Source organism: Sebastes fasciatus, chromosome 8 (assembly GCF_043250625.1).
Source record: "Sebastes fasciatus isolate fSebFas1 chromosome 8, fSebFas1.pri, whole genome shotgun sequence".
Classification (NCBI taxonomy): Eukaryota; Metazoa; Chordata; class Actinopteri; order Perciformes; family Sebastidae; genus Sebastes; species Sebastes fasciatus.
The window spans coordinates 28766978-28778307 of NC_133802.1; the positions used below are offsets into that span (position 1 = coordinate 28766978).

The window sequence follows — 11330 nt, forward strand, 5'->3', positions numbered from 1 at the left end:
GATGGCCTAATGAGCCGACAGCCCATTAAGACTAATGCAGTTTAGACAACTAAACAAGAGAATGAGTCCTTAAAGAAAAACACCCAGACGACGTGAGAGGATGGATCCATTCTTTACTCTCTCTCTGTCAAAGAGTAATGGTTGTCACTTTTCTGTACTAATATCACATTGTTTCCGTATGTGTTTTACTTAGTTTACATACTTATTTTAAGCCCAACCATGACGTAAGTGGTTTTGATGTCATTCTTGGACAAGGTGAATAAGCACACTAAAGAGAATAGTGTCTTGTTTGTTATACTTTGTCATTGAAACCCTTGTTTGGAAAAACCTGTGTAACAGCGCTTGTTTAGTTTTCAGTTTTGACTCTAAACAGCTGAATAAACCTTCAGCTCTGATGAACAAATGTCGCCGTCTTTTTCATCTCTTGCCCTCTCTCTCTCTCTGTAAAGGATGCCGCCGAAAAAGTAAAGTCGCTTAGAAAAGCAGCTGCTGGGGTTTTCTCTCTGTCTTGGTGTGTGTGTGTGTGCGTGCGTGCGTGTGTGCATGTGTGTGTGTGCGCTCATTACAGCAAATCTGCCAGCTCCAGTATGAGAGAGCATAAATACAGCTTCCCTAATGACCCTGGTTACCGCGGCAACAGCATCCCATTGAGACAAATCTGACAGCAAAGTGAGGAGGAGGAGAAGAGGTGACTGAGATGGAGGGAGGAGCTGGGGGCGGGGGTGGGGGAGAACTAGAGGGGGAGGAAGAGGAAAAAGAGTAAGGAGGTGTATATTTAGGACACAAGCAAGAAGAGGGTGAGAGGGTAGATTGATGGACAGAAATAGAAAGAATGGAGGGAAACGAAAGAGAGGATAAGTTAGAGAGGAAGAGACTAGATGAGAGGGACAGGAGGAGTGAGAGAAATAAAAGAGTGAGAGGCAAGATGAGAAGACACATGATGAGCATCTACATTAATAATAACACTGTATTGTCCATAAAGCCTGTAGAATCTGTTACCTGTTATCATGTCCAGTTTTAAAGCAGCAGTAGGCAAGTTTGGAGCAACCATGATTAAAAAAAGTTTTTTTATTTTTATAAAACGGTCACTATCCTAAAAAAAATCATGTTCCTCTGTGTCCTCCGGTGCTCCTCATGGCATCTGCAAGATTTCACAGACCCGAGGAAAACAAGCAGTCAGAGCTCATCTGGAGCCTGCCGTCTCTGAGCAGCTGTCAATCACTCACAAACTCCGATCAAACGATCAAACTAGGCAGCGCTGATCAAATATGAATCAATATTCTGTTACTGTAATGCCTATTTCTCACCTCAAATGTTTTCAGAAACATCTTGTAGTGTACTGTTTAACTGTAAAATGAGAAAGTTTGTGACCCGGCAGCCATGTTGAGATCAGTTGAGGAAATACCAAGCACCACCCACCAGCCGGAGCACAGCCAATAGCAACGCTCTCTCTCTGAAATGACCAGTGATTGGTCACAGTAACCCGGCTATATTTTTTAAAGCCTGAAAACAGAGCCATGAGGAGGTGCAAAAGTCTAGTTTTCTCTCAGAACACTTGAATTACAATATGCTGAAAGGATATTATGGATTTTTTGCCCAATGATGCCACAAAATATTCTGCCTACTGAAGCTTTAAAGCAAAATCCCAAAAACCAACACCAAAGAGAGGAGGGGAGATACTGGAAGGGAGAGAGTGGAAGAGACGCTGTAGATCAGGTGAACAGAAGAATGGTGAGGTGGGGGAGGGAGAGGAGAAATGAAAGTAGAGGAAATGGGGGAGGAAGAGAAAGAGGACAAGGAAGGTGGAGAGGGAGAAAGATTGAAGGACATAAACTGAAAGAATAGAGAAGAAAAGAGAGAAAAAACAGGTAGATTGATGGACAGAAAAAGAGGAGGAAGAGAAAATGGGAAAAAATAGATGAAGCAAAACATTCAGACAGAAAGAGAGAGACAGACAGAGCAGAGATAAAAATGGATGGAGAGAAAATATGAAGAATGAAAGAGAAGAAGAAAGAGGAGAGTGGGATTTCACGAGCATTTACTGTGCTTTTACACAACTGTGAGCGTGTTTTGTGTGTAGTAGGACGAGGTGTGTGATGTCCAAACAGGCCCGGGCAGCGAGGAAATCAAATGGAATGAAATAAGCCATGCACACACACACACACACACACACACACACACACACACACACACACACACACACACACACTTCTTTGATTTGCTCGGTTTGATTCCTGACGTTTGATTTTCTCTTCAGATGTTGAGGTTTTCTTTGCCTCCCAGCAGCCGTTTAGTTTGACTCAGACAGACGGAGCCTGAAGCCTCCAGAGAGGCGTTCAGGTGCTCCGAGGCAGCCAGGAAGAAAAAAAAATCAAGAGACTTCCAAATCACTGTAATCTGTACTGTAGCTGTTTCCTCTAGTCTTTCACTGTTGTGTCTAAAAGGACCTTCAGTGAGTGAGAGAAGGAGAGAGAAATTGAGAGAACAAAGAGAAAGAAATACTCAAGCAGGAGCAAAAATAAATGAAAACTGATGAATATTAGTTAATGTCAGAGATTCACACACCAGGTTCACACCAGAGGGGAAAGATATTCAGTTTTCTTTCCTGGGAGTTAAAGGTAGAATCAAAATGTTAACATAAAAATGCTGTTACAGTGTACTTATTATTGAGATATTTTCACTTATTTAAACTCACCAGAATGCAGGAAATATAGTCTCTGAAACACATATTTTTCTCGGGGAGGCACGTCGCTTTTACGCTATGTAATATTTTACATTCTGTGTGGAAGTATTCATGACAAAACCAACAGAATACATATGTTGATGTGCGAATTAATAGCCCCCAGTGTGTAATGGCTTTGACTCCGACTTTATGGCTCCCTACTCCTCTGCAGCAAACCCACAACACGTCTGCATCCAATCACATCTTTCTATTGATTCTGAGAGCAGTATGCAACACCACGTCTAAAATTAGCTTCACGTTCAGACTGAATTAACCTGTGTGTGCGTGTGCGTGTGTGTGTGCGTGTGCGTGTGCGCGCGTGCGTGCGTGATTGCTTATCATCTCCTCTTCAAATCTCATGAGGTCATCAGAATCCATTACAGACCTCATTAATCACACACACAAACACACACACACACACACACACACACACACCTCCTCTGAGGTTTTGGTTTCCACACTGGATTGTTAGACATCATTACCATCTACACTAGGTCACCTCGGGAGAAACACACACACACACACACACACACACACACTCTCTCTCTCTCTCTGATAGTGAAACCCTCTCATACGTAGCCAAGGTGACAGGGGGCATTCAGTGTGTGTGTGTGTGTGTGTGTGCTACTAGAAAGGTGATTTAGCTTTATTTAAGTTGGTTGTTGGTGTAAAATGTTCTGTTCTGTGAGGAAGAAAGTTTACAGGTGTAACGGAGATTGAAGTGTGTTTTATGTATGAGAGGAGCTCAAGCCTGCAGCTCCTCCATAAACATGTGCAGTTGGAGGTTTAACACATTTCTACATTGTTTCTAGACACATTTCCTGAACTCGACACACTGAGCAGTTTCAGCCTGTTTGAAAAATCAAGCTCAGCCTCAGTAACCACAAAAAAATTATGTAAAGTTTGTTATAATAATACATTGACTCAATTTATTCAGAAAGAGTTGAGCTTCCTGCTCTTTTTACAGCAACACTCTGCTTAACAATACAGTATGCAGTTTCACACGGTTACACAGGGAGTCTGTCTCAAACGCACCTCAACAGCTGCTGAGAGGCTTTAAAGTAGTTTCTCTACTTAATGGACATCCAGAGCATGTGCATGTATTACACATTAATATAAAATCATATAAAAAGGGGGGAGAATATATTGCAAATATTCTGTTTAGCCTTATGCTATAAAATAAAAATAAAAATAAAATAAAGAGCAGTCTAAGTTAACAACTGAGCTAGCCAATTTATCAACATTATACGTAAAACTCCAACCTCCTCAGATGAAAGTTTTCCTGTTAGAATAGTGCTTTAGACAAGATCTAGATAGATGAGTGTATTGTGTATTTATATTATGTATTAATACTTCTGTTGTTGAATAAGTAATGATGTATTTATTTGGTCCAACAAACCAAAATGATCGTAGTTTAAATGAGATCTGAAGCAGACGTGACACACTTAGTGTTCAATGGGAAAGTATGAGAACACCAGTTAGACTTGTCTCAGCACCATGGACAGCTCCACCAGTCTCAGTATAGTAAGGAGTGAAGGTCAATTGTTTGTTCCATTGCAAAGTCAGCGCCCAGCAGTAAAGATACGCGTCCGCCATTTTGGACTGAAAACGACTACCAAATGCCAGTAAAACATCCGCCTACAAAGTCCCGTAAAAAAGTTAAACAAACTTATTTCTGTTCTATTGTCATATTCTACTGAAATGGCCTGGGTTAAACAATACAAATATTATAAATATAATAAGAGTTTTCAATCCAAAATGGCGGCATCGGCTGTTGTCCAAAAAAGACTGGAGTTTTGCCTCTTTGGTCAGACGGTTTCAAACCAGAGTTCAGCACCATGGACGGCTCCATCTGCTACGGTAAAGAACAGTGTAGTCAGACTACACTTTCATACCAGAGTTCAGCACCATGGACAGCTCTGCCTTTTACAGTAAAGAACAGTGTATTCAGTCCACAACAACAAACCAGATTCCAGCACTATGGACAGCTCCACCTGCTAGAGTAAGGAACAGTGTAGTCAGACTACAACAAACAAGAGCTCAGCACCATTGACAGCTCCATCTGCTACAGTAAAGAACAGTGTATTCAGTCCACAACAACAAACCAGAGTTCATCACCATGGACAGCTCTGCCTTTTACAGTAAAGAACAGTGTATTCAGTCCACAACAACAAACCAGAGTTCAGCACCATGGACAGCTCCATCTGCTACAGTTAAGAACAGTGTATTGAGTCTACAACAACAAACCAGAGTTCAGCACCATGGACAGCTCCATCTGCTACAGTAAAGAACAGTGTAGTCAGTTCACAACAAACCAGAGTTCAGCACCATGGACAGATCTGCCTTTTACAGTAAAGAACAGTGTATTCAGTCTACAACAACAAACCAGAGTTCAGCGCCATGAACGAGCTGTTCATGGTTCATGGTCCACTGTGGTCTTCATAACCATGACCGCAGACTGTACATAAAAATGGACGCCGCGTCTCCACTTCCTCCCACTGTACATAAGTGAAGCCAAAATATCCCCGATACGGGAGCTGCCATCTTGATATTTTCAGATCCAGATGTTTTGGCTTTCACTTTTGGGGAGCTGCCATGTCGTCCATCTTTATATACAATCTATGTTAGAAACCTACAGGGAGGAGGTAGGGGTGGTTTGAGGGGTCAACGAACCATGGGACTTTGCAATGGGATTATTTGATGAATGACTATTAAGATTATTGGTAATAACATGATCTGTGAATTAACAATCACTTTGCATTTATGATTTTCTTTAAGAAAGACCTACGCTGATATCAGAAATCATGTTGTGAGTAATAGATTAAAGGCTACTCTACAACACACTGAATCATACTGAATGAGAAGATCAGAGTTGGCAATTGGTAAAATATTTTATTGCAGATGTAGATTTTGGTTGTACTTTATTCATCCGATCGAAGGAGAAGCTGGAATTAATCATAGTAAAATAAATGTAAATATATGTACAGTATGCAGATTGAAATGTATTACAACAGCAAAGAATATGGCTATTCTTTTTTTTACTGAAGCGTTGCACATTAATGCATGGAGGCATGAGCATCCATGCACATACACACTACCACACATACACACACATACACACACTCACACACTCACACAATCACACTGCTTTCCATGAACGAGCAGGAGGGGTGTGAGCAGGATTTCTGTCCTCTGTGACTTTCAGCCTCCACTGGAAAAAAAATCCCAGCAGAATAACACGATGACCTTTACAGAAAGTAACTAGACCAACCTGAAGTGATGAATGGTACAGTAGTTTCCTCTACAATATTACACAGACTCTAGCATGGCCATTTTCAAAGGTGTCCCTTGACCTCTGACCTCAAGACTAGTGAATGAAAATGGGTTCTCTGGGTACCCACGAGTCTCCCCTTTACAGACATGCCCATCTGCTACAGTAAAGAACAGTGTATTCAGTCCACAACAACAAACCAGAGTTCAGCACCATGGACAGCTCCATCTGCTACAGTTAAGAACAGTGTATTGAGTCTACAACAACAAACCAGAGTTCAGCACCATGGACAGCTCCATTTGCTACAGTAAAGAACAGTGTAGTCAGTTCACAACAAACCAGAGTTCAGCATCATGGACAGCTCCATCTGCTACAGTAAAGAACGGTGTATTCAGTCTACAACAACAAACCAGAGTTCAGCGCTATGAACGAGCTGTTCATGGTTCATGGTCCACTGTGGTCTTCATAACCATGACCGCAGACTGTACATAAAGATGGACGCCGCGTCTCCACTTCCTCCCACTGTACATAAGTGAAGCCAAAATATCCCCGATACGGGAGCTGCCATCTTGATATATTCAGATCCAGATGTTTTGGCTTTCACTTTTGGGGAGCTGCCATGTCGTCCATCTTTATATACAATCTATGTTAGAAACCTACAGGGAGGAGGTAGGGGTGGTTTGAGGGGTCAACGAACCATGGGACTTTGCAATGGGATTATTTGATGAATGACTATTAAGATTATTGGTAATAACATGATCTGTGAATTAACAATCACTTTGCATTTATGATTTTCTTTAAGAAAGACCTACACTAATATCAGAAATCATGTTGTGAGTAATAGATTAAAGGCTACTCTACAACACACTGAATCATACTGAATGAGAAGATCAGAGTTGGCAATTGGTAAAATATTTTATTGCAGATGTAGATTTTGGTTGTACTTTATTCATCCGATCGAAGGAGAAGCTGGAATTAATCATAGTAAAATAAATGTAAATATATGTACAGTATGCAGATTGAAATGTGTTACAACAGCAAAGAATATGGCTATTCTTTTTTTTACTGAAGCGTTGCACATTAATGCATGGAGGCATGAGCATCCATGCACATACACACTACCACACTACCACACACATACACACACTCACACACTCACACAATCACACTGCTTTCCATGAACGAGCAGGAGGGGTGTGAGCAGGATTTCTGTCCTCTGTGACTTTCAGCCTCCACTGGAAAAAAAATCCCAGCAGAATAACACGATGACCTTTACAGAAAGTAACTAGACCAACCTGAAGTGATGAATGGTACAGTAGTTTCCTCTACAATATTACACAGACTCTAGCATGGCCATTTTCAAAGGTGTCCCTTGACCTCTGACCTCAAGACTAGTGAATGAAAATGGGTTCTCTGGGTACCCACGAGTCTCCCCTTTACAGACATGCCCACTTTATGATAATCACATGCAGTTTGGGGCAAGTCATAGTTAAGTCAGCACACTGACACACTGACAGCTGTTATTGCCTGTTGCGCTGCAGTTTACCATGTTATGATTTGAACATGTTTTTAATGCTAAATGCAGTACCTGTGAGGGTTTCTGGACAAAATGTGTCATTGTTTTGTGTTGTTAATTGATTTTTAATAATAAATATATATATACATTTGCATAAAGCAGCATATTTTTTCCACTCCCAATTTTGATAAGAGTATTAAATATTTGACAAATCAAATAAATCAATAACGCTTAAATTTTACTGTAAGTATAAGATTTCACTTTGCTAGGTGTAATATACATTTTAAATTAATTCAGATTCTCACAAACCGTCGATTTGGTCACATGAGGTTGGTACGGGTTACCATGGTTACACGTCTCCAACCGGCAAGGAGGCTCTCAGGAAGTGACGACATAAATTACAGTTCAGTGCGTCCAAAAAGATACAAACTACTGTTTATTCACACAAAAGTATGTTGAACGATAGTACACTTATTGGGTATGTATATAGTGCATAGTAGGCCATTTCGGACGAAGCCTTAATGTTCTTTGTACAGTTAATTATATATTTTTACAGTTAATTATATTTTATAAATTCCACTTCACGAGAAGAGATGGGCGGACTCCAAACCGAATTATGAACATGTTTTATCAAGAACTGCAACAATATGGCACCACGATAAGAAACATTAAGAATAAGAATGAGGTTGTAGCTCGTTGTCTACCTCACTACGATTAGAAAGAGCCATCGTTTGTGTTTTAACAACGTTTTGCTTATGAGTTATTGATCCGGGAAGTTTGAATCTGTGAATATCTTTCCTACTTTACACACATGTTCTTCCTTCCAGGTTGCTGTTTTACTTCCTTTTCTGTGGCTTTAAACTTGTATTATTATTGTGTGCAGATGAAACCAGAAGCTGTTATGAAAAGTCTGTGTTGGTGCTTGAGATTTAAGAGCTTTTAATGCTTGTTTTTGTAGCCTCTATGTTTGCTCCATGCAGACAAAGCCTTCAGGGGCCTGAGGAGTCCAGGTCTTGTGTCTGGTTAATACTGTGTGCACCTCTGAGGTACATTATAAACTGAAAGGACAGAAGCCCGAGGCAACGCCTGCTTTAATACCTCATCTCCAGGCCCTGTTTTGTAGAGTTCCCCTGAGTTAAGATCTAGTTTTAAAGGACCAGTGTGTAAATCTTCTAGTTTCTGGTCTCAAGATGACTTTTACAGAAATGATATGAAACCAGTTGCTGCCTGAAAGGAACGAAATCAATGTAAATGCTGATAGAATGATTTAGGAAATGGTTGGAGACAGTATGAAATGTTGACGGACTTAAGGTGTGGTTTATTTTAGGTGTGATCCTTTCCTTTAATCTAACACATTTGATTGGTCAGAAGGCCAGCAGCGTCTTACCTGGAACATGATCCTGTATTGCTCCTCCGGACGTTTGACCACACACATGTTGCAGCCCATGATGGCGTCCTGACACTCGTCCTCTTATCTCCGTCTCTGCTTTCTCCTCGTCTTTTAATCTCTGCGTCCTCTGTCCTCTGTCTCTGCAGGCCCCTCAGAAGACGTTCCGTATCGATAATCCAGCTCGTCCGTCTGACCTTTAACCTCAAAATCCGACGTCCTCGGGTGTGTCTTTGCTTTCTGTTTTCTCCTCTTGTTCGCCCTTTTTCAAAGCGAAGATAAATTCGCCAGATTTCAGACAACTTTTTGAGTCAGAATGAAGTGTTGGTGAAATCATTAATGATCCCTGCTACAAAGATCCATTATGTAGGATAAGTTGTGCTTGTTTTCTTTGTAAACCATAAATCTTCAGAGAAATCAGTCCAAGTAGTTCATATAGAAGTTTCAGTGAGATTCAACCGTCTTCTGTTGTTTTCCAGGATTATCTATTTAGCTTCAGAAAAACCCTTATGAAAGTGAATTTTCAGTCAGTTCGTAGTGTTTTTCAGCAAATATACACAAAGGTGGGGAAGCCGCTTCATCTAAAAATCCCCCAAATGTGCTTCATTGAGTTTATTGAAAGCTTTTATCAGTCAAACTTCTTCAACAAAGACATCAAAGTGTCACTTGTGATAAAAAACCCAGCTGAGTTCACTTCCTGTTGTCGTTTCTCCTCTGCTCTGTCACTCTGAAGACAAAAGCTCTGTACCCACCTCTCAACCACTGATGAAACAGAGGACAAAAGAAGGAGGAGGACATTGTTCAGCTTTGTTTAGTTGTTGTTTTTTTCATGAAGAAGACGAGTTGTGTTTCTCTAACTGCTCCTCACAGTAAACAGCTTTTATCTGCTGTCCCGCGGGCGGCGAGACGCTGCGTCTTTTCATCACGGTGAAAAATTAATTTTTATTCATGCGCGGCAGATTGTTTCAGCCCTGCAGGGGAGAAGGAGGATGAGGAGGAGGGGGAGGAAGAGGCAAAAGCTCTTCAGTTTGTGCTTCAAACTGTTCAAATGTAGAAAATTCAGTTTAGTTTGTGGGCGTCCTAGAAAATAGGGATTGATGTAGGTGATGAAGGAGGATGAAGGAGGAGGAGTGTTTGATTTAAGTTCCACCTACACACTGTTCACACTGACCTCTCAGTGAGTGTGTTTGGTTTCAGTTTGTCCTTTGTGTGCACAGTTACATTTGTGTTCATAGCATCACAGTCGCACACAAACGCACATTATGTGGAGCAAAGTCTGTCAGTTTGTTGGAAGTGTACAGCTCAAATGGCCAAAGAAAGGTGAAGGAAAGATAATTTAAAAGGGATTATTAAACCTCAGTGACCAGATTTAGCCTTCTGGTTGCCTGGTTTTAATACATTTGCTCTTAAAGTGAGAATATAACAAAAATATGTCCAAGTTGTGGTGCTTATAAAACGCCTCCCTGCAGATATGAAACTGTAAAAATGTTGTGCTCTCGCCTTCTGTTTCCAGTAAAAGTAACACCTACTAAGTCACAGATACATAAATGAATGTATTATTTCTATTTGAGCTCTTAAATGACGAAAAGAGGTCTTTAATTTCCCTGTCAGTATTTGTAGTTTTTCCTCCACTGAGATCTGCTCAGTTTGAATCAAAGTGCCACCTCCTCTTCTAAAACTGGTTAAAGCTAAAGTAAAAACCAACCATGGTGCTTTTTCAAGGCTGTAATGTCTCACATATCTTTACAAACCACTTAGCCAAATGTTTAGTTATCTGTCTCCTGAGGTTTGTTTCGAGCCGCAGTGGAAACGAGGCCAGTGACGATTAATAAGACATGAAGAAGAAGAAAAACTCGTAAAGAGTTCCAGCAGTTTTTCTCTTCAGTTCAATAATTCATCTGAACACCAGCGAGTGATTAAAGCAACTTCCTTTATCCCCAAATTGACAAGAGGATCCACAGCAAACCTTCAATAGTGAATCTGAACAGTTGGATTTCTGCTTCTGGATCAGGACGAGGAGAGGCTCTGAAGAACTTCAGTCAAATATTGAAGTATTGCTACCAGAGCTCGCCTCAATAATTCATCTAACTCGAGTTTTAACAAATCTGAACCCAGCAGCTCAAAACACAGAAACATCTGTGTTGTCTGCTTCCTGCTCTGCTTTAAACATCCTGATTTTGTCTTTTCCGTAAAATATTTGAAACATGATATGAAATTGTTTCTCAAACCAGTGTAAACAGTGTTGTGTGCATTTTTATGGCTGAATTATTTATATTTGTTTGTGCTTTGAATTGATACAAAAATGTCTTTGAAATCATAAAATAATCATACACAAAATGCACTTTTTAGCACCTGAATATTTATGTCAAAGTGACAAACTGTTAATGATCTGAACACAGCTTGTGCTCACTGGTTCAAACTAGTTGTTTAACCT

The 11330-nt window shown here is 40.5% G+C and overlaps 1 protein-coding gene across 2 annotated transcripts in view; it reads right to left on the minus strand.

Annotated features, from left to right (window-relative positions):
• LOC141773128 (PDZ domain-containing protein 4-like) overlaps positions 1-9908 on the minus strand; it is a 48172-nt gene extending 38264 nt beyond the window's left edge. Inside the window, exons 1-2 of one of the 2 annotated variants that reach the window (XM_074644820.1) lie at positions 8897-9908; positions 2210-2447 (exon numbers count right to left, since the gene is read on the minus strand). Coding sequence is in view for 1 of the 2 variants with exons in the window: in XM_074644819.1 (XP_074500920.1) it covers positions 8897-8956 (60 nt within the window). In the remaining variant the exon portion in view is untranslated. The remainder of the gene's footprint in view (positions 1-2209; positions 2448-8896) is intronic. The other variant, XM_074644819.1, reaches the window with a different exon arrangement.
• Positions 9909-11330: the final 1422 nt, after the last annotated feature.